Below are 24,083 nucleotides of genomic sequence, written 5' to 3' on the forward strand. Positions count from 1 at the left end.
TTCAGAGTTTACTTTGTGTTTAAGAACTCATCTCAAACACAGCTGTGCCCGTTAGCATGCTAATCACTGAAGCGTGAGAACGCACACTTGTTAATCTGCACCCCAGCAGCATTAGCAAGAGCTTTAACTTTGTTTTTACTTTCTGGATAAAGCTAGCTGGCTAGCGCTAAACATCACAATCCTTATGAATAGTGTATTTAGGAGAAAAAGAACAAATCGTAATGCGTCAGGTGAACTTGTTATTTTTTATTATTATAAAAATGTGCAAAATCTAAAAAGATTTGCTGTTACAGCGGTGCCATGTTTACAGAGTTCATCTAAAAAAGTATAAAAAGTTATAGAAAAAATGAAGCACATAAAATTAAATCCATCATGAACAGGAAGTTGTGCGATTTACCCTGCAACATCCCAAATGTCCTTCAGACACAAAACCATTCGAATAGGATAAATATGACATCACTTCCTGTTTCTCCTCCTGTTACACATGCTGCCGTTCCTCCAGATACACACGAGCGGTTCCTCCAACAGTTCCTGAACTTTCACATGTGCTCCAGTCCATCCTCACTCCAGTTCCAGACGTCCCATCATGCAGTGCAGGGCTCAGATCAAGTGTCCATCCAGATCCACACTAGTCCACTAGCATGCTCTCCACTGCTCATGCTTGCCACACACACACACACACACACAGCTTTGGTTGGGTCCAGGTGAATCCGTCCTCAGACAGGACGATGTCAGAGGCAGGACACTCCCCTTATGTGGTCAGTGTAATTGAGACACAGCCGTCTAGTGGACTTCATCGCTCAGGGAGTGTGACGGTAGGAAACCAGTCACACACACTCCTCCGCTCTTCACAAAACGCTCCGAGCTTCTCCAGACCGTCGTCCTTCCACGCTGCCTCACCCGGCCTCTGCAGAGAGAAACAGGAAGTGGAGTTAGCTGTCAATCCTACAGTGAGGTCTGATTCCGAACAATACACTGCCTAAAAACGAGTGGGTTAGTGGACGAGTGGACGAGTGGATGAGTGGACACGTGGGGGATGAACAGATGTATAAAACTGTAACACAATCACTGGGGATGTAAACTGCACTACAGCACAGGGAACATCATCAAGTGCAAAGTATCTCACTAGTTGGTGAACTGCATGAGACACGACTTCACACCTCAGACTGTATCTCCAATAGCCTGCCTAACAACACCCTAGCTGGGTTACCATAGCAACGACCTTATAATATTATAACAACCGACTGGGTTAGCATAGCAACCACCTAGTAACAGCCTAACAACCAACTACATTAACGTAAGTTTCAAGTTTTAAGTTTATTTGTCATATGCATGTCCACACACGACCAACAGGACAATGAAATGCTTAGGACAAGAAGAGCCAGACAACTTATATATGTGTATATGTGAGTGTGTGTGTGTGTGTGTGTGTGTGTGTGTGTGTATTATTGGTCACATACTGATACTTTAAAAACACACATGATTAATACTGTATTCCACAATGTCGATAAATAATTTAAGGTGTCCTGGTGCAGCCGTTACTTTAAAACAATGACTTTATTGTGTCTTTAGATCGGTCTTAGAGCTACACTTTAAAACAGTCTTTGATGACCAGAAATGCGGTGTGTTGTGTAATTTTACATCACTATCCACTCGAGTTGAGAATTCTAAACTGTCCTTCAGTGCGTGTGGACAGGCTCCTGTCCCGCCTACCAGACAGCAACAGAGAGAAAGGTCTGCGTGCGGTGTGGTTGAGGTCCTGGATGATGCTACGTGCTTTCTGCAGGCATCACCAGTGGTATAAATCCTGAGTGGTCGGGAGTGATGCTTTGTGCCATTTCCACCACTTAGCTTAGCTTAACTACTTCTCTGATAACACCCTAGCAACCAATTGGCGTAATATAGCAACCACCTAGAGACAAATTACATTAGCATAGCAACCAAATGGCTTAGCATAGCTACCACCTAGCAACACCCTTGCACCAAATTAAATTAGCATAGCAACCACCTAGTAACACACTAGCAACCAAGTATGTTAGCACAGGGACTACCTAGAAACACCTTAGCGACCAACAGCCTTACATCAGCAACCACCAATAACAGCCTAGTGACCAATTACATTAGCATAGCAACCACCTAGCAACAACCCAGGATAGCATAGCAACCACCTAGTAACTGCCTAGCAACCAATTTAGTGTAGCAACAACCTGAGATAGCATAGAAACCACTCAGCAAGATAGCATAGCAACAACTTGCATTGCAACCACCTGCATAGTAACCACTCAGCAACAACCTGAGATAGCATAGCAACCACCTAGTAACAACCCAGGGTAGGATAGCAACCGCTTAGTAACCGCCTAGCAACCACTTTGGTGTCGCAACAACCTGAGATAGCATAGCAACCATCTAGCAACAACCCAGAATAGCATAGCAACAACTGAGTAACCGCCTAGCAACCACTTTAGTGTAGTAACAACCTGAGACGGCATAGCAACACCTATAAACCAGATGTAATACCTCTAAAATACCATGACAACACCATAGCAACCACCCTGGATACTTTTGCGAGTTCGGCCAATCACACACCAGGGAGTAACACACACACACACACACACACGTGAGCAGTGAAGTGTTAACGATGCTCACCGTGACCAGAATGCAGTGCGCGTCCCCGCCGTCGCTGGTCCCCGAGGCACTGACGATGTGCACGAGCCGCGCCATGTCGGTCACGCGCACGATGTTGACGTCATTGTCGAAGCAGAAGGACTGGATGAGGGTGAAGTGGATCTGCAGCGCCACGTCCCACTCGTACTGTTCACCCGAGGCCAGGACACACAGGGCCACGCTGTCCGGGTCCCTACACACACACACACACACACACACACTCAGGTCAGGGTCCCGGGAGAAACGACAGTCAGCTGTGCGCGTGCGCGTGTCTTACGGCCGGAGATGAAACACTCACAGGTTCATGACTTTGGCGGACTCGTACACGCCCACCGTCAGGCAGTCCTGCTGTATGGACGAGACCAGGACCTCCTCCAGAACCCGGCCAGCACTGCACACACACACACACAAGTGTTAATGCACAGTGGGTCAGAGTTACAGTATATATTAATATCACACTGTGTGTGTGTGTGTGTGTGTGTGATAATAACAGTCTGATGGTGATTACCTGTCGCTGGAGTCTGTGTTCTCCTCCTGTGGGTGAATCTCCTCTAACGTCATGTTTACAGACCGGATCGGTGTGTGTGTGTGTGTGTGTGTGTGTGTCCTCTCTCTCTCTCTCTGTGTGTGTGTGTCCTGTCTCCTCTCTCTCTCTCTCTGTGTGTGTGTGTCCTGTCTCCTCTCTCTCTCTGTGTGTGTGTGTGTGTGTGTGTGTGTCCTGTCTCCTGTCTCCTCTCTCTCTCTGTGTGTGTGTGTGTGTGTGTGTGTGTCCTGTCTCCTGTCTCCTCTCTCTCTCTCTCTCTCTGTGTGTGTGTGTGTGTGTGTGTGTCCTGTCTCCTCTCTCTCTCTGTGTGTGTGTGTGTCCTGTCTGCTCTCTCTCTCTCTCTCTGTGTGTGTGTGTGTGTCCTGTGTCCTCTCTCTCTCTCTCTCTCTCTCTCTCTCAGTGCTCTGTGTGTGTGTGCGCGCGCTGCTCACACCCCTCTCTCAGTGCTCTGTGTGTGTGTGTCCTGTCTCCTCTCTCTCTCTCAGTGCTCTGTGTGTGTGTGTGTGCGCGCGCGCTGCTCACACCCCTCTCTCAGTGCTCTGTGTGTGTGTCCTGTCTCCTCTCTCTCTCTCAGTGCTCTGTGTGTGTGTGTGTGTGTGTGTGTGTCCTCTCTCTCTCTCTCTCTCTCTGTGACTCTCCGCTGCTTCTCCTCCTCTATATAAACTCTGCACGCGCAGTTTCTCGGCAGCCGCGCGAGGGCTTTCCGCTCGCGCCCGCTCCTGATTGGTCAGCGCCTCCAGCTCCACCCTGAGCCGCCCGGATACGCGCTTCTGATTGGCCGGAGGTGGTGGATTATTCAAATCAGGACGTCCCCTGAGGAACACGGCCCACGTGGTTGTGGGGAAGATCATAACAAAAAGCTTTCGCTTCTCTTCACTTCAAAACATGTTTGTGTTTTAGATTTAAATAAATAAATAAATCAGTGAGCACGAGGAGTTTACTGTAACAGTGATAATCAATTACAAACATCACAATAAACACCAAAGGCCAAGTGCACTGTGCAGGGTGGAGCAATAATAACAATAATAACAATAATAATAATAATAATAACATCTGACCCTATGCAGGATGTGAAATCACGTGATTAATGCTAAGGTTGTTAGTTGAGTAATGTCAGGCTGGGTTAGGTGTCACATGGTACTTTACTTTCTAAACAGAGTGCACTGCTGTACGGTGAACTCCCCAGTAGTGCATTAACACTCCGCAGTGTGTGTGTGTGTGTGTGTGTGTGTGTGTGAGGCCAGGTGGACTCTTATAACCTCTAACAGTGTTAACACCGGGGATTTCACAGTGTAAAGTTTGCTTTAATGTAATACAGTCTGTCTCATATCACAGCTGTATGATGTGACACTCACAAGACAGATGGTATAAACCCCAGGGCGAGTCCCTAATAATCACACACTCTCTCAGTGCACTGCTAATCATAAGAAACACTCGGGTTCGATGTCCAAACCCTAGCCACTGCATGCAATCACGGTGCCAAGACCAGGTAAAATGGGAGGGTTGTGTCAGGGAGGACATCCGAAGTTTAGTGTGTGGACGGTTTGGTCCACTGTGGAGAACCCTCGATGGGAACAGCCGGAAGACTAACACATAAAGCAGTGAAACCAGCACCATACACACTCCTGGTTCAGTCTCAGCTGCAACTACATTATCTCAGTGCACTACGGCGGGGTGTGTCTTACAGAGACGGAGGTCCAGTCCCAAATGACCAGTTCTTCTTCTTCTTTAATGGAATCCACTAGGTCACAGTACTCAGGGAGTTCAGGGTGAAGGTTCTATCAGTGTGTGTGTGTGTGTGTGTGTGTGTGGTCCACTAGTCCACTGCAGAGAGTACAGAACTGAGACTCAGTTAAGGCTGCACCTTTATTCCCACTGCAGGATGTAAATGGACAACAAACCACTAATTACCCCTGAATTATTATTATTATTATTATTATTATTATTATTATTAGCAGTAGCAGTGAGCAGAAACTGGATGTGATTTCTCTTTTTTTATATGTGACTTTCCTGATTCTTGTTTTTGTTGTTTTTGTCTGCAGATGTTTTTCTGTTCAACAGCTGTTTCATGCACGAGCCGCTGGTTTGCATCTGTTTGCCAACCGCATGCTCAATTCAAACGGGAACAATGGGCACGTGCTGCACCTGCTCTGTGTGTGTGTGTGTGTTTCGCCTCATTGCTCTAAGGGGGTAAGACTGCGCCCCTTACTGGTGAAGTGTCTGAGGAGCTCAGAGTCCTGGGAAGCCATGTTTATGTTTCCTTTTTCAAACCAGATCAAACTGAGTGACATAAATATTATTTATTTATTTTCAGAAGTCTTGTTTTCCTACATTACTGCTATTTGCACTAATCAAACATCTGGTTCTGTATATTGTGTAAAATCATCCAAACGTCTCACATCCCACTGCACTGCTATTGACACTACACACTCCAGTGACCTGCACCACCTCATACACACACACTTTATCTACATCTCTTACACACTCTGGGGGTTTCTCCTGGTCTTTATTTCCTCTGTACAGATATCGCCTGGAGTGTTTGCTCGGTACTCTGTAAGCCACAAACAGGCCGAAGCGAATTCCCAGTGAGTGTCGACATACTGGGCGAATAAAACACAATTCTAAACACATACGGCATAAATATTAAATATCTTAATTATGTAGGAAGTTAATTTCTTTGACTTTATAAATGTTATATATGACAGTAGGTTAATTCTTAAATTAAACTGTTTACATTTGAACTGTGTTATAATGAACTTAAATCATAATATTTAATTCAGTTTCATTGGGTTTGATTTGTAAGAGTGTGTAACATCGCTGTTTGTTGTAAAACAGCTTTAAAGAATCAAAAGAAATTTATGGAAATGTGTGATAAATTTAAATGATCAGATATCTTAATACATTATACACATTATACATTAACATATTTACATATAAATATAACTTTTTAAAAATACTTTTTAAAAATAAAGTCTTAAAAAGTAAACATTTTTCACTTTCTTTCTTTTCAGTTTGGAGTCAACGTGGTGAGAAACGCCTGTGATTATCTTATGTCATTTTACTTTATAGCACTAATTCTGTGTGTGTGTGTGTGTGTGTGTGTGTGTTCCTCTTCCTTTGTTATTAAAGCATCTCTATTTTAATTATATTAAGAATGTATTTCTCTGCTTTGTGAATTAATAAATGTGAAACTTTACACTGCTGTACAAACGATATTAATGACTTTTTCCTCCTGATTATAAACTGTTTACATTAATTTTAATATAATATGGTATTAATGATTCAGTGCAGTTATGTATAATAAGTCTGTAATTACACTCAACATTGTAAGAGTATATATTTTGTGAAAGCTGTTCCGTGCTGGTTTTTGGGCCGATAAATAATATCTCTGTCTTATCTGAATTTAGTTATTATTTATTTATTATTTTATTTATTACTTTTTTTAGAAATAATAAACACTTATGTACTTTGTTTCCCAAAAAGCCCAAATATTGAAAAAAGCACTCTGACGTCAGCTCTATGACGTCATCGTGTGTGAAGGGCCCTAGTGTTTTACTAAGGATGAGTTTTTTTTCCCACCATTAAATGTTTTATTCATAAATGATTCATACACATTTTTTACATTTTATACACATTTCCATAAACATTTGATTGTGTAAAGCTGCTGTACAAATGAAAGGCGCCATCTGGTGGAGAACTTTTGTATCAAAAATTATAGTGTTTAACTCTAGCATTTAAATACACTTTTGTATTTTGTAATTTTAGTGTTTTGTAATTAATACATATGCAAATCAGCCAATAGCATTTAATTCTAATTTAATATTAGATTATTATTTTCTCTCTGTACACTCAGCCACGCCCCCTGCCCACATTATGATGTCCCTTATAATAGACATTAAAGCAGTGTGTGTTAGAGCTCAGTGTGTGATGTATTAAAGGCGTGTAGTGAAGGCGTACGTGACACTTTATTCATAATGTAGAACATCAACATCATAAACACACACACACACACACAGTGTTTTAATCTAAAAATGTAGGCTTATTGAAGTGTGTATTAAAGTGAGTCAGGATGTGTGTGTGTGTGTGTGTGTGTGTAAGATGAGCTCTGCTGGTCATGTGCTCGTGTCTGCTCCATGTGTCGTGGTGTTTGTGTCCTCACGCAGGGTTTTCTCTTCACTCAGCCTTGACTTTCATCAGAATGTGTTATCGCATGTCCTTTTCACTGACTCACACAATCAGAATAAAAGCCGTGTGTGTGTGTGTGTGTGTGTGAGAGACTCTTGTTCAGACACACTGACGCTGCAGGATTTGAATCAGACAGAAGACGTAAAACAAAAAGGGAATGTTCGTTTAATCAGCTTATTCATCTTAAACATTTACATATAAATGACATTAAACATTCAGAGCACGGACGCGTCATCAGTGCAACGGCCAAAACAATCAGCAGGCAAATAAAAATCAAATACAGAGAAAAGTGAAGCACCTCACTGATAGACATGTATAATAATAATAAGAACAATAATACAGAGCAGATTTCTGGTTTAATCCGGACGCCCTAGCGTTATTTACAGCACGATCATTACAAGATCAAAGACACATTTATATTTTACACGAAACGTCCACAGACGTGAATCCGTCCTCCATTCACGTGATTATTTACAGAACAGCTCACGATTCCTGAGTGGATCCTCCTTCATCTCACACACAGGAAACTTTCATCTGCTGTGACGATGATGATGATGATGTAATGCCCTGCTACAGCTCAAAAATAAACACACACCACCATCATCATCATCATCTTCATCATATTCATCCTCCCCACTGACTCCTGCTTCTGAGAAAGTGTGTATCGTCAGAGACGTGGGTGTGAAGAAAGTGCGTCATTATTTATTTATTTATTTATTATTATTTTTTTTAATTTAATCTAACAGTGCACTGTGAGAAGGAGTCTAAAGTAAAAGCCCCTTTATATGGCACTGAGGGCGCCAAAATTTATACATACCACCATCTTGCGAGGGGATTAAAATCTTAAATTGGCAAAATAAGAGCTGATTATACGTCCCTCATCCCGACCGCATGGCGCTGCGTCAGTGGGCCGCGTGTTTATGGACTCACTGATTTTGTGACGTGTCTGATTATCGCAGCGCCGCCCACTGAGAGCTAAAACAATAACATCATCATAATATTACACTCTGTCCCGTGTGTGTGTGTGTGTGTGTGTGTGTGTCTACATCTCATCAGAGCGATGTTGCTGTATAATGACCGCGGTGGCCGGCTGCTCCCGCCAGCTCTCCCTCCCCGCGCTCTGACCGTCGTACACCACCGGGGGCGCTGCCGAGCCCGAGCGCGCGTGCGTCTGCGTCTGAGCGTGTGCGATGGTGTTGGACGGGAAGTCGGAGGACGAGTTGCTGTTGACGGCCGTCTCGGAGTCGGACTGGTCGAGCTGCTGGTAGTCGGGCGTCTGGTTCAGGAGGATCTGATTATTCTCCACCATCGGCGCAGGCTCCGCCTCCTTCTCGACCACCTCGCTAGAGCCAAGCACGACGTCAGATTTGGGCATCGTGGGAAACGAACGCAGAGTGCGAGACATGCCTGGAATCAAACACACACACACACACACACACCACCGCATTAATATACTTCAGTTATGTAACTTGGTTTCCATATATAATCTGTATTATTTCATGTCTCAACACTAGATGGCGCCAGAATGCAGCAATATAATGAAGGTATTATTCTACATCACATGAGTGCAGTTTGACCTCACAGCTTTATAAAGTGGGAAAATAATCATTTCACATGAAAAAATGTTTTTCTGTACGCATCACCTGATCTAAGAGACGTACTGAGTGTGTGTGTGTGTGTGTGTGTGTGCGCTCACCTGAGGTAGTGTACACATCTTTTTGCACAGAGCTGCCGAACGGGTTGAAGGACGGAAAAATAATCAGACAGAACGACAGCAAGAACACCTGCAGAGAGAAACACACACACACACACACACACACACACACAGAGTTAATGAGATCAGATCAGAGAGCTCTGAGTGACCCTCAGGAATATGGAATGAGATCACTGTCAAAAATATTGCTGCGTAAATAAAAGATGTGTGTGTAATTCTGTCTTTTGTCTGAGTTGGATTCCAAAACCTACGGCCGCGACAGTTTACAGATACGAGATTTTGTGTGTTTGTTACAACACGCCTCTGAGATACACGTCTGAGAGATACACGCCCCTGAGAGATACGCGCCTCTGAGAGATACGCGCCTCTGAGAGATACGCGCCTCTGAGAGATACGCGCCTCTGAGAGATACGCGACTCTGAGAGATACACGCCCCTGAGAGATACGACTCAGAGAGATACGACTCAGAGAGATACACGCCCCTGAGAGATACGACTCAGAGAGATACGCGCCTCTGAGAGATACGCTTCTCTGAGAGATACGCGCCTCTGAGATACACGACTCTGAGAGATACACGCCCGAGAGATACACGACTCAGAGATACACGTCTGAGAGATACACGCCCCTGAGAGATACACGCCCCTGAGAGATACACGCCCCTGAGAGATACACGCCCCTGAGAGATACGACTCAGAAAGATACGACTCAGAGAGATACACACCCCTGAGAGATACGCGCCTCTGAGAGATACGCGCCTCTGAGATACACGACTCTGAGAGATACACGCCCCTGAGAGATACACGCCCCTGAGAGATACACGACTCAGAGATACACGTCTGAGAGATACACGCCCCTGAGAGATACACGACTCAGAGATACACATCTGAGAGATACACGCCCCTGAGAGATACACGCCCCTGAGAGATACACGCCTCTGAGAGATACACGCCCCTGAGAGATACGACTCAGAGAGATACACGCCCCTGAGAGATACACGCCCCTGAGAGATACACGCCCCTAAAAGATACACGCCTCTGAGAGATACACGCCCCCGAGAGATACGACTCAGAGAGATACACGCCCCTGAGAGATACACGCCTCTGAGAGATACACGCCCCTGAGAGATACGACTCAGAGAGATACACGCCCCTGAGAGATACACGCCCCTGAGAGATACACGCCCCTGAGAGATACACGCCCCTGAGAGATACACGCCTCTGAGAGATACACGCCTCTGAGAGATACACGACTCAGAGAGATACACGCCCCTGAGAGATACACGCCCCTGAAAGATACGACTCAGAGGGATACACGCCCCTGAGAGATACACGCCCCTGAGAGATACGACTCAGAGAGATACACGCCTCTGAGAGATACACGCCCCTGAGAGATACACGCCTCTGAGAGATACACGCCCCTGAGAGATACACGCCCCTGAGAGATACGACTCAGAGAGATACACGCCCCTGAGAGATACACGCCCCTGAGAGATACACGCCTCTGAGAGATACACGCCCCTGAGAGATACACGCCCCTGAGAGATACACGCCTCTGAGAGATACACGCCCCTGAGAGATACACGCCTCTGAGAGATACACGCCCCTGAGAGATACACGCCCCTGAGAGATACGACTCAGAGAGATACACGCCCCTGAGAGATACACGCCCCTGAGAGATACACGCCTCTGAGAGATACACGCCCCTGAGAGATACACGCCCCTGAGAGATACACGCCCCTGAGAGATACGACTCAGAGAGATACACGCCCCTGAGAGATACACGCCCCTGAGAGATACACGCCCCTGAGAGATACACGCCTCTGAGAGATACACGCCCCTGAGAGATACACGCCCCTGAGAGATACACGCCCCTGAGAGATACGACTCAGAGGGATACACGCCCCTGAGAGATACACGCCCCTGAGAGATACACGCCTCTGAGAGATACACGCCCCTGAGAGATACGACTCAGAGAGATACACGCCTCTGAGAGATACACGCCCCTGAGAGATACACGCCTCTGAGAGATACACGCCCCTGAGAGATACACGCCCCTGAGAGATACACGCCTCTGAGAGAGATACGACTCTGAGAGATACACGCCTCTGAGAGATACACGCCTCTGAGAGATACACGCCCCTGAGAGATACACGCCTCAGAGAGATACACGACTCAGAGAGATACACGCCCCTGAGAGATACACGACTCAGAGAGATACACGACTCAGAGAGATACACGACTCTGAGATACACGACTCTGAGATACACGACTCTGACCGTTTTGGTATCATGCTCACCATGATACAGGTGCTGGTGGTGCTGGTCTTCATGGTGCTGACCTTCACTATGGCCTGGAGCTTCCTCAACTGCTCCATCAGGGACCTGAACACACACACACACACACACACACACACACACACCATCATCATCATCATCAACATATTTGTCAATATCTCCTTATAAACTTTGATGAACTTTCTAAAAGTGTGTGTGTGTGAGTATATGGGTGTGTGAGTGTGTGTGTGTGTGTGTGTGTGTGTATGGGTGTGTGTGTGTTTATGTCTAGACAGACAAACACTGTCTCTCTACACAATGATTTGAATTGAATGTAAATGCGTCACACTGCACTCCCTCTTCTGTGTGTGTGTGTGTGTGTGTGTGTGTGTGTGTGTGTGCGCGTGTGTTGATCTTACATGTTTTGTTTCTGCAGCAGCTCCACCTTCTTCTGCAGCTCCTGATTATGAGCCGTACACACTGCAACCCTGAGGCGCACACACACACACACACACACACACACACACACCCTGTCAGCATCACAGTGAAACAGATTTGTAAACCATGACCCCGCCCCTCCCCCTCCCCCTCCCCCCCTCTGTACCTGTTCTCCAGACCGTCCACGTACACCTTCTTCTTCTTGCGACTTTCCTGTGCAGACTGTTTGTTCCTGATCTTCCTCCTCACACGCTTCAGAGATCTCTCCTCCGCCTGACACACACACACACACACACACACACAAACACACACACACAGGGTTTAACTGACGACACACACACACTCTCTACACAATGACATTTACAATGGCTTGTAAACCTGTTACACTGCATTCCCTCCTCCTGTGTGTGTGTGTGTGTGTGTGTGTGTGTGTGTACCTTGGTGAGGGGCATGTGTGTCGGGATGGTCACACCCTCCTTGGCTAAAAGTCGCCGCTCCTCATCAGTCAGCTCGATCTCCTTAAAGTGGAACTGTGAAGATATTTACCTTCATAAACACACACACAGCAGCTGTCTCTCTCTCAGTGTGTGTGTGTGTGTGTGTGTGTGTGTGTGTGTACCGTGTGTGTGTGTACCATGTGCTCGAGCTTGTCGCTCAGCGTGTTCTCCTCTATAGTGAGAGAGCAGGGCAGCTCGGTGGACACGTCAGGACTCAGGCTCTCGTCCATATCGTCTAATGACAAACAAACAAACAAACAAATAAACAACAAACAAACACAGCGAGTAAACACAGTTGATTACACTGCAGGAGGAGGAGGGGGGGCCCTGACCGAAGTCGATAAACACATCAGTGTCGGGTTTGTCCGTGCGCACGCTGTGTAAGGCGTAACAGTGATCCGTCTCCACCGCCTGGGCATCGTAACACTCGGCCACGCCCCCGACCACGCCCTCCATCACGCCCTCCATCACGCAGTCCGGCTCGCTGTGGGGACTCGAGCTCGGGTCGTCGGAGATCCCGCTGTCGCTCCCCAGCGGAGAGAGAGAGACACACGGAGCGGAGAGACCGTCGTCCTCCTCACCCAGGAGACGAGTCAGGAAGTCCTCTGTGTCCACTGCACTCAGCATCTACACACACACACACACACACACACACACAGGTTAGTCTGACATCAACGTTAACACTGAATGTTGTGTTAAATAGTGTCCTGGTTTGGGGGCGTGGTGAGGGAGGGGCTAGCTGGAGCGAGGATGCTGATTGGTCGGAGGATGTGATGACGGTTATGGCAGCTGGGATTCAAACGCTTTATTAGTTTGTATGAAGCTTCAGTTCACTCTGAGTTAGGGTACTAAGAGCGGTACTGGACAGTGGAGCAGTACGGTACCTGGAGTGGTGCAGGAATCAGAGAGGTACCGAGTACTAGAGTGGACCGGTACTAAGAGTGGAGCGGTACTAAGAGTGGAGCGGTACCCCTAGCAGAGTGGTACCCTCAGTGGAGCAGTACCCGTAGCATAGCGGTACTAAGAGTGAAGCAGTACTTGGAGAAATACTCTGAGTTGGGCGGTACTAAGAGTGGAGCGGTACCCTTAGCAAAGCAGTACTAAGAGTGGAGCGGTACTAATAGTGGAGTTGTTCTTGGAGAAGTGCTCTGAGTTGGGCGGTACTAAGAGTGGAGCGGTACCCTTAGCAAAGCAGTACTAAGAGTGGAGCGGTACTAAGAGTGGAGCGGTACTAAGAGTGGAGCAGTACTAAGACTGGAGTGGTTCTTGGAGAAGTGCTCTGAGTTGGGTGGTACTAAGAGTGGAGCGGTACTAAGACTGGAGCGGTACCCTTAGCGGAGCGGTACCCTTAGCGGTACTCACGTCGTGTTCAGACAGCAGGCCGTCGATCAGGTTGGTCCCCTCAGAAAAGAAGAGATCGTCGTCTCCAGGATCGGGGAACAACAGACCGAACACATCCGCCCCCTCCGTCTCCTGCAGCTCATCACTCAGAGACATCTGAAACAGGACAGTCACGTCAATCACACACACACACACACACACACACACACACACAGGTCTGACCTCTGACCCGGAACAAATCTCAAAACTCAGATCCTCAGTTAGTTTCCTTAAATAAATAAAATAAACCTCTGAGTGTCAGTGCGTGTATGAGTGTGTGTGTGTGTGTGTGTGTGTGTGTGTGTGTGTGTGTGTCCATCCTTCAGTAAACAGCGCTGAGTGATGTCGTCACTCTCTTAGGGTGTGTTCGGGGTTCAACAATGATAACTTTTACAACAACACACTTTTGACCGAGCCCTGACACACACACACACACACACACACACACAACTGGAAAATCTTCTGTAGAGCATTAATAGTGCTACACTACTCTTTATTATGATGATGATGATGATGATGCAGTTATATGTTTAATGTGAATATCTGCACACACACACACACACACACACACACACAGAGACAGAGTGAATGATTATTTATTAACTGAGGTTTATTCCTGTGTGATTATAAACCATGACGTCACTGCTCCTGCGTGTGTGTGACGTAATGACTGATGTTATTATTATTATTGTTATTATAAACACGTGATTACATAATAACATTGATAATGAAATGATTAATATTGCAGGTGAGTCAGTGACATTGACCTGTACAGTGTGTGTGTGTGTGTGTGTACTGAACCAGAACTAGAATGATGTAACCCTGCACACACACAGAGCGCATGCGCACTGTCACCTGCTCATCACCTCACGTATTTGATTTAAAAGCCTCATGTTACACTACGTGTGTGTGTGTGTGTGTGTGTGTGTGTGGATATTCACATCAAACATATAACTGCATAATAATAATAATAATAATAATAATAATAAATAGTAGTGTTGCGTTATTAAAGGAGGATCTCTCTCACACACACACACACACACACGTGTGTATAACTGAGTAACTAAGGCTCGTGCACTGATTATAATCACACACACACACTCCTGATATAAACCTCTGTGAGGTGATCCTGAGGTACAGTCCACACACACACTCACACACACACACACACAGCGGTTTAGAGATTAAACGTGTATCATGTCCACTCTCACCTCTCACTGATCCGTGTGTGTTCGATCCAAACTCTTTATATAAACAGGCGGTCCGGTCCGGTTCGGTTCCGTCTCTCTTCTCTTCTCTTCTCTTCCCGTCTAGTTATTTTTTTCGTCTCTTCGGCTTCCGGATGAAATCACCCTCCAACGAGGCAGAAATTGCGTCATCACGTCACGGCGCGTCAGCGTAAGCACGCACAGCCGAAAGGCATCATGGGAGCTGTAGTCTGCAAAACATGAACAGTTCGCCGAAATAAATCGTGAAACTTCTACTAGCGTGTGTTTCAGGGTCCGTTCCCCTGCTCTGTTGTGTGTTGTTTTTCTCTCTCTCTCTCTCACACACACACACACACACACACACACACACAACGTATTTGAATGTTATAATTTTATTATAAACCAGCTGTAGTTTCAGGTATTCAACATATAAACAACATTAGCTGTCCCCTCTAATGCTAATCAAAATAAAGATTAGCTAAAGTACACCTGATGTGTAGCTGAAAGTAAAACCAGCTAATATTCTGTAACTGTCCAATTCAGATCATTAAAAAAATATATACAATAATATAAAAAAACATTGTTAAAATACCATTAAAATAACCATGAGGAATTGTTCGAAGTGTAGTTGATGAATTACATCATGTTCTTCTGAAATGTTTAGCATTCTGTAGTTAATAATTAAAAAATAGTCAACAGACTATAAATTGCTTTAAAACAATAGAAATTTCTCACAGCAGTCAAGAAAGATTTTTTTTAACACATCCAGTTCAGCCTTTGCTAATACAGCCGTTTAGCTAATGCTTGCTAGCTTGCGAACAAACACAGCTACTGCTTTAACTTACATAGTATAACTGTTACTCTGATATTAGCTAGCTTGCTAGTGAAATTTGTCAGCTAATAATTACAAAGCTCATACTGCTGTGAGGTTGTTGTTGTTGTTGGTAACGTTAGCTAACTGCTTAGTCAGCTGATTAACTGTAGCCTGGCGCTGTGGTTGTTTTTTAAACTGAAAACGTTCTCTCTCACTGGAGATACTGCTGTACTGAGGGTCACGGGGGCGGAGCCTATCCCAGGAGACTATCCCACGAGGCGGGGTACACCCTGGACAGGTGCCAATCCATCAGAGGGTGCGCACACACACACACTCACACTCTTTTAAACACTACGGGCAATTTAGGAATAGCAATTAGCCTATTCTGCAGGTCTTTGGACGGTGGGAGGAAACCGGAGTACCCGGAGGAAACCCACCAAGCACAGGGAGAACATGCAAACTCCATGTACACACAGAAGTGTGAATCGAACCCAGACCCTGGAGGTGCAAGGCGACAATGCTAACCACTAAATATTCATATAAACGTATCATATACAAAATATAATAATAATGGAACTAATCAGCATGTGAATGTGGAGTTGTCTAGTTTTGCTAACATTAGCATCACCGCTCCAGCAGTAGCTTTGTGATATCACATCTCCAACCAGGTTTACTAGCAAACTTACTAACATTAGATAAACTATTGTGGCTGGTGATTGGCTAAAAATAGAACTTAAGCTCTATCTTTGTTGGTTCAGAAATGCTTGTTACTTAGCAACTTTAGTGAGTGTCAAACAGTTTTATTGTTATAAAAATAAAAGTTCATTTGCTTTGAAGTTGATCTAAAGTAAAAAAACAAGTGTTTATTTATTTCAGGACGTCACAAAATGGCACAGAGTTTGGACGTGTGTCTGAGGCTCCTGTAGTTCTTTAACCATTCCTTTTTAGTCTCGTTAGTCTCGTTGGCGTTGTGCGTGACGAGCGGCATGCTCTCCAAGGCGCGCCGTCGATGCGCGCGATGCAGCAGGATCCGGTAGACGCCGGTGACAGAGCTCCTGCAGTCTTTGCCCTGGTTGTTGCGGATGTGCTCGGCGGTGATGCCGAGCGCCTGCAGGCTGTTCTTCACTTCACACTCGTCTTCCTCCAGATCCTCCACCTCCGCCAGGTACAGCGGGTCCAGCCTAAACGGCTCCATGGCTTTGGGAAAGTCGATGTTCTCCAGCCACTCGCTGCTCATCATCTGCTCCAAGTTGCAGCGTTCAGACGGCTGCGGCTTCAGGATGCCGTGGATCAGAAGCTTGCACGGCTCAGGAACCCACGCCGGCACCGAGAACACTCCGTCCAGGATACAGCGCTTCAGCTTAGCCACGGTGTCGGCGCGGAACGGCATGGTGCCCGACACCATGAAGAACAACATCACACCAAGAGCCCAGACATCCACATACATGCCCACGTAGCGCTCGTCGCGGAACAGCTCAGGCGCCGCATATGGCGGAGATCCACACAAGGTGCTGAGGGTCTCGTCACGCCGGCTCACCGTGCTGAACCCGAAATCGCCCACCTATAGAGAACCACACATCATAAGTGATTCCTTCTGTTCACTGTATTCATCCCTCAAGCCTCAAACAGCTAATAATCTAGAACTAGTAATTAGCAACATTTTTTAGCAGGTGTAGTGATTGCTAGCATGCCTTTCCAGCTTGTATCAAGGACACTGTAATGCTAATTGTGAAAATATTGTAATTGTCAGAAATACTAGTTGTTAGTTCGTATTTTGGGCTGCATTGCGCATGCTATGCAGCTCTGTAACTGTATGTGTTGCTGTTTTTGTTTTTAAATGCTTATAAATCTTGCACCTTCACACACATGCTGCTGGCAAAGAAGACGTTTTCAGCCTTTAGGTCACGGTGGATGATGTTGTTGTCATGCTGCAGGAACAAAAAGAAAACTTTAAGAAACTTACAAGTATTTAAAAAACTAAAAATTTACGTCAGTACATTGGGGTGACTGCAGGGGGCGCTAAACGCTCAAAGATAATGTGTGTGTTAAATGCAGATAACACGTTGTTCCTCGTTTTACTTTACACAAGGTTAGTTTATTGCTGCTACAATTGTTATATTGTTGTGTCAGAATTGCAGATATAATGGAGGTTCGATTGAGAAGCGAGTCACAACGGCACAATAGACACCCAGAGTGCAATGATAGCTAGCAGTTAGCTTAATCGCTGCTTTTAACCGTGGAAGCTGCTGACGATTTACTGAGTCACTTGAGGAATCATTTACAAATGCAACTGAATTCCAAGAGTTGCTTATAAATAATAATAAACTAAAGTGAATTAATTGAGTCATTTAGCAATAAAACTTACTCGCTTTATTATAACAGAACGTGACTTTCAAATCTGAGCTTCATGTAAATTCTGACATCATGTAGCTTTTTATCTTTTATTGATATGATGTCTAGCTTAAAACAAATAAAAAAAAAGGTTAATAAATGTTGTAGCAATCCATGTACTATACGTTGCCATAGCAACAGCTAATTTCGATGATGTTAAACATGGTGACTCGCCATGTGCTTGACGGCGGAGAGGATCTGAGAGTAGACGACTTTGCTGTCGATGTCGGACAGTTTTCCCTCCATGGTGATTTTGGTGTAGAGCTCGCCCCCTCCGGCGTACTCCATCACCAGGTGCAGGCGCGTCAGCGTCTCCACCACCTCATACAGGCGGATGACGTTGGGATGGTGGAGCTTCTCCATGCTGGAGATCTCCCGAGACAGCAGCTTCTGGGTCTTCTGATCCAGTTTGGTCTTGTCCAGGATCTTAATGGCCACCTTATCTGTGCCGCAACGTACAGAGAGCGTTAATTACAGCCCCGCCTCATGCTAGCTACGTTAGATCTCACATGAGTTTATGCTAACCAGGGACACGTTACAATTTAAAATCCTTTTTCTACTTTATTTTTAGTTACCTAACAAGTTGTTAGCTAGCTATTAAATAAGCTACAATGATCTTTTTCCACACTAGTTATCCTATCAGCTAGCTTGTAAATCAAATCATTAGCGTATGTTGCAGTTAGCAGGTCAACGTAATGTTGTCTTTACTAGTGGCTCTTCAATGTAATATTGTCCCTCAAACCACATGTTGTGGTTTGTTATCTCAGGTATTCATTCCACCGAGCTGGTGACCAGTGGGTCATGAGATCATATCCCAAACACCACCATAGCGCCATTTCTGCAGGAGTGAGACTACGTGCTGAGTCTCCACATGACCTCTTCTCAACACTCAACACTCTGTTCCCTTTACCTTTGGTGAGTGCATGGACCCCGAGTTTGACGTGAGAGAAGTTCCCACAGCCGATCTCTCCACGGATCTTGTAGAAGCCGATGCGGCGGCCGATGGTGATCTCGCGCACCACTCTGTCGTCCTGACACATGTCCAGGTTGAGCTGCTCGAGCGGCGTGAGTCTACGCTCCGGCACGCCTTCATCATCCGTGAACAGGTCCGAGCTGTCATGCCCGGTGCCACGTGGGTAACGCTGGGGACACGCGGCCGACGACACGCCCACGTCGGCCGGGTGCACCGCCGTCATCATGGCATCAGTGCTGGAGACAAACACCAGAACTAAACATAACTCACCTGTACACAATTACACACAATAACACATCACTCTCACACAAGTCCTAACATGAAACGTTTCACACACATGGTGGACCGACTGAGGAGCTGAGGACAATATAAAATAATGACTCTAGGGGTTACTATAGTAACACATTCACATGAATCATTAGACGACTTCCTTTTACTTCCATATATGGTCACAGCTTCCTGTCTTTCTTTATTCTTGTTAGTCCTCGCATCGTGATTCGCTTCTTAAGTTCTGAACTGGAGCTACAATGCTAATCATGCTAACGTAGCTAACAGCTAGCAGGAGCATGTGGAGCGTACAGTATAGCGCGCAGCTCATCACACACTCGTCCGTGCTGAACGACAGAACGTTTCTTACCTTCACGTCACATGCTGTCCTTCTTCACCATAGAGTGCACACGGTGTGTGTGTGTGTGTGTGTGTGTGTGCAGGTGCACTGGCAGTCCCAGTCTGAATTAATTCACAGATGCTGTTTGTTGTCTCCTGTGTGTCCTGGTGACGCATGTGGACATTTTCAGTAAGAAGAACGAGCACTCCTTCAGTCGTTCAGTGTCCACTTGTCCGTCCGTCCCTCGCTGCCTCCATCTGTCCCTCTCAGTTTCTGTCTCCCGGTGCGCAGGAGCCGTCCTCACTGATCTTCTTAGAAATTTATAAAGTCCATCCGTCCCTCTGACAGAGAGACAGAAAGATGGGGGATTAGAACATGTCCTCTCCTGTCCTCACTCCGCCTCCTGCAGGGTCAATCTGAGGTCATGATGTTTAGGTCAAAATGTATTTGTGTGTGTGTGTGTGTGTGTGTGTGTGTGTGTGTGTGTGTTTGTTTATGCTAATAAATCATCTGACTCTAACCACAAGAGTGATGAGGACACTTGATGTCTTCCTCTCATGTGTGTGTGTGTGTGTGTGTGTGTGTGTGGGTGTGTGTGTCACTCAACAGGCAATTAGAGTGTGTTTCTGAGTCAAACACCGCTAACAATGTCCCTTAAGAGCGAGGAACAAGCACACACACACACACACACACACACACACACAGACTCTGGAGACCAGCGAGCCCAAAGGACAAACAGAGGCTGAGGACACACACACACACACACACTTCTAACCTCTTAATTACTCATATGTTTGTAATGTATATGTTTATAAACATTTGTGAGTGTGTGTGTGTGTGTGTGTGCTTAGATATTAGTGCATGTGAAAACTAAAGTGATAAAACACTGAATATTTACACTGCACAAGCTTAAAACACACTGCAGTGTGTGTGTGTGTGTGTGCACCTAAAGAACAAGCAAAAAGCAAAACAAAACAAGCCTACTAAGATTATCCTCTGCGTGGAACACACACACACACACACACACACACACACACACACACACACAGCTGAGATCTGCACTTAAACATTGCTGACCTGCGAGAGATTTTAACATGAAGGTGATTTTAAATTCTCTAGACACTGGCTTCGTTGCTTGGTGATAAATTGTGTGTGTGTGTGTGTGTGTGTGTGTGTGTGTGGTCCGAGTTTAGTATGATGTCCAAATGTCAGTGTATAGTGTTACATAAACACACACACACACACACACACACATGAATAAATGATGTGTAAGACTGTAATACACACCGAGTCTGACTTTCTAACTCCATGTTTTAGTGTTAATGTGTTTAATGTGAACACCGAGTCCTCTAGCGCCTCCTACAGGCTCTAGTGGTTCAGCCTGTGAGTTACTGAGCTACTGATCAGAAGGTCGGGGTGTCGAGGCCCAGCACCAGCAGTCCTCCAGTCGAGCCCTTTGAGCCTGTGAGCTCCAGGGGGCGCTGTATCCTGGCTGGCTACTTCACTGTGCTGTAGGGTACATGTGATAAGTCACTGAATCCTATTACTGAATCTTAATACGGTCTGAACACACACACACACACACACACACACACACACACACAGAGAGAGAGAGAGAGAGAGAGAGAGGAAATCACATGATCTGTCCAGTAAAAAGCTGAAAATATTGTAACAGCACCATCTGGTGGCAGAAAGTCTCCACTGCACCACACTGAGAGTCAGTCCACAACATCTGGGTTCTAACACACAACACTCTGCAGTGTTACCTCCTTAATGTCACATGACCACTAGTACTCATTTCAATGGTTTTATTTGTATAGTGCTTTTAGCAGTGGTCACTGTCACAAAGCAGCTGTACACTATACACAATCAAAAGAAAATGATGGAAATGTAAAAAGTAATAGATTAACCCTTTGGGGGGGAAGATGTGCTTCACCTCCCACACCGGAAACCATCTGACTCCTCAATACAATGGGAATTCGTCTGAACTCTGTATGAAAGCAAGCGCTTGTGTGTGTGTGTGTGTGTGTGTGTGTGTGTGTGGTGAGCCAGTGTGTTGTCTTCCCACACCTCCAGTGTTCCCAGTATGAGCTCCGTATCCACCAGTCCCCCTCCCTGTCCACCAGAGTGAAGCGCTTCCCATATCTGTGATTAATCCTGAAGTGTTTTAGTTCAGTGTTTAATCTCCTGAACACGTCTCTGTAACACTCACAGTAACAGCTGGATTTAACACGTTATCTACAGGATTCATTCCTCCAGGACGTCTCACGTGACTATGTAGTGGGTCAACTGGTAGTGGGTTTACACACGTTTAAACGCTGACTATCACACACCTGAAGTCATCGGGGCTCCTCACGTCTCACACTGGCTCGGCTTCAGAGAAACGGTGCGATGAATAAAACCAGAGGGGGGGCGCGGGGGGGGGGGCGGGGGGGCGTTCTGATGTTCGGAGACTTGAAGGAAATCAGAATCATCACGCTGCAGATGATGAGCTGAATAAAATATAAAGATAAAAACGTGTTTTGCGCGGCTTTGTGTTTCTGATTTAAATCTCACAGCCTTCAAAGCTGCTTTAATCTCCTCACACCTTCTCTTCTTCTCCTCACACAAAGTCATCAAAGGTCCTGAAGGCCAGAGTGTGTGTATTAGCGCTGATGAGAAGCAGGAGCCGGTCTATACATCACGTCTAAAGCTGGCAAGTTCAACATAAAGGAAATATGATGTAAGGTAAAATAACCTAATTCAATTTTTTTTTAATTACAGAATGTCCAAATCCCTGCATGCTAATCTTAGCACTTACGCGTTTCAGTTCAGCGTTTAATCTCCTGAACGCGGCTCTGAAACTCAACCTGAACCTCTCACCTCAATAACTACACACCTGGACTTTACACGGTTCAGTTCTCCAGGACGTCTCATGAGACTACATGAGCGAACACGAGCAACACGACACGACCGCATCATGTAGTGGATTTACAGCTTTTAAACACGTGACACCCCGAGACACAGAGGACACGCGGAAAAAACAGAAAACAGCATTCTGTCCTGTAAGACGTAAAGTGAACTAGAGGGACGGAGTGTGTGCAGGCAAAGTGAGAGACAGGGGGCCATTGTATGTCCTTTCGAAAATGATCAGGAGCGTGTACACACACACACACACACACACACAGAAACAGAAAAGAAACAAGGAAAGTTTGCAACATGACACAACATTACTCTGAGCCTGACCACACCAGACTGTGATTATATATATATATATATGTGTGTGTGTATGTGTGTATATGTTCACCACGTCCCCTACATATGAACATTCAGGTTATAGACTTTCTAAGATACGAACTTGCATCTGCGTGTTAATTTCTGTAAGTTACTGTAGATCTAGGGTGGCTGAGAAGCGCAAATCATAATAACAAAAACAGAATAATAAAATTCCTTTTGGATTTTCATTTTGTTTTATTACTTTGTGTTGCACCTCTCGCCCGCCGTATAGATCACGTGTCCGGCGTACATCGTCACGTGTGTGCAGCGTGCAGCCCAGGAGGCCCAGAAGCGAGCGAGCGTGAAAGCAGCAGTGATAAAGCTGGCACCGCTAAGAAGCGGCGAGCGATAACGATGGAGACGAAAGTGACCTTTTAACATCAACCGTTCAACAGTCGGCGCGATTCTAAAGAATAAAGACGTGTCCTGAGCTTCTTCATTTCAACTAAATAAATCCTCACAAACTTGTACAAATCAGGAACGAATCGTAGCTTATTGATGTTTTTACAGAGTTTCAATGAAACCTCACCAGAGGAGAAGGAGGTCCATGACGTCCTGACCTGCGTGGAGATTAAAAGCACCTCAGGAGCGTCAGAGGCGGGGTCTGTCAAAATCATTTCGTCTCTGTACGCCCTTATATGGAAGTCTTTGCCCAAATTTGGGCATGAAAGCTTCCTGGCGGTCAAATGCGAGAAATGTCGAATTGTTTTTCCAAACTGACAGAGATCAAAGAGAAACTTCAAAAGAATGTACTGTTTAGCAGTTCGTCTCTAACGTGTGTTTTAGTGAGGACGCAGCGAGAGCGTGTGTGAGTCCCAGAACAAACACCAACACAACCTCAGGGTGATGTAGTGTGAGGATAAACGCAATTTACACTCTGGACATTCACTCAGTTAAAGTATTATCAGGGAGACTATACAGCGTTCGGGCGGGGCAGCGCTCACTTCATGACACGTTGTAGGAGCTTCATGCAGCTGTGAGTGAAGGAGCTCTGAAGGTCTGAGATATGAGTCACTTCACGTCTGGTTTGGGTGCTGCACCGTGTGCTGGTGGTGGTGCTAGTGGTGCTGGTGGTACTGGTGGTACTGGTGGTGCTGGTGGTGCTGGTGCTGGTGGTGCTGGTTGTACTGGTTGTACTGGT

At 45.7% G+C, this 24,083-nt stretch overlaps 3 protein-coding genes across 5 annotated transcripts; all 3 read right to left on the minus strand.

Moving 5' to 3' along the window:
• Window positions 1–231: 231 nt before the first annotated feature.
• Window positions 232–3,774, minus strand: gadd45ga (growth arrest and DNA-damage-inducible, gamma a). Of its 3 annotated transcripts, none has more exons than XM_053503371.1 (5): window positions 3,699–3,774; window positions 3,173–3,251; window positions 2,963–3,055; window positions 2,647–2,857; window positions 232–907 (listed from the first exon to the last, which is right to left on the minus strand). In XM_053503371.1, exons 2-5 carry the CDS (start codon window positions 3,223–3,225, stop codon window positions 794–796), a joined length of 471 nt encoding a protein of 156 aa, XP_053359346.1. In that variant the 5' UTR covers window positions 3,226–3,251; window positions 3,699–3,774; the 3' UTR covers window positions 232–793. The 3 variants fall into 3 exon arrangements, with proteins under 3 accessions (XP_053359346.1, XP_053359347.1, XP_053359345.1); XM_053503372.1 differs by having other exon boundaries at window positions 3,173–3,247; window positions 3,699–3,773; XM_053503370.1 differs by lacking the exon at window positions 3,699–3,774 and adding an exon at window positions 3,614–3,679 and having other exon boundaries at window positions 3,173–3,253.
• Window positions 3,775–7,535: 3,761 nt separating this feature from the next.
• creb3l3l (cAMP responsive element binding protein 3-like 3 like) lies at window positions 7,536–15,079 on the minus strand. Its single transcript, XM_053503214.1, has 10 exons — window positions 14,906–15,079; window positions 13,677–13,811; window positions 12,647–12,941; window positions 12,452–12,549; window positions 12,255–12,347; window positions 11,984–12,090; window positions 11,799–11,867; window positions 11,403–11,487; window positions 9,090–9,177; window positions 7,536–8,800 (listed from the first exon to the last, which is right to left on the minus strand). The coding sequence occupies exons 2-10, from the start codon at window positions 13,809–13,811 to the stop codon at window positions 8,436–8,438; spliced, it is 1,335 nt and encodes a 444-aa protein (XP_053359189.1). The 5' UTR covers window positions 14,906–15,079; the 3' UTR covers window positions 7,536–8,435.
• Window positions 15,080–15,319: 240 nt separating this feature from the next.
• Window positions 15,320–23,961, minus strand: nim1ka (NIM1 serine/threonine protein kinase a). Its single transcript, XM_053503384.1, has 6 exons — window positions 23,817–23,961; window positions 19,718–20,028; window positions 19,018–19,316; window positions 18,282–18,550; window positions 17,573–17,644; window positions 15,320–17,277 (listed from the first exon to the last, which is right to left on the minus strand). Exons 3-6 carry the CDS (start codon window positions 19,304–19,306, stop codon window positions 16,597–16,599), a joined length of 1,311 nt encoding a protein of 436 aa, XP_053359359.1. The 5' UTR covers window positions 19,307–19,316; window positions 19,718–20,028; window positions 23,817–23,961; the 3' UTR covers window positions 15,320–16,596.
• Window positions 23,962–24,083: the final 122 nt, after the last annotated feature.

Source organism: Clarias gariepinus, chromosome 9, assembly GCF_024256425.1.
Source record: "Clarias gariepinus isolate MV-2021 ecotype Netherlands chromosome 9, CGAR_prim_01v2, whole genome shotgun sequence".
NCBI lineage: Eukaryota > Metazoa > Chordata > Actinopteri > Siluriformes > Clariidae > Clarias > Clarias gariepinus.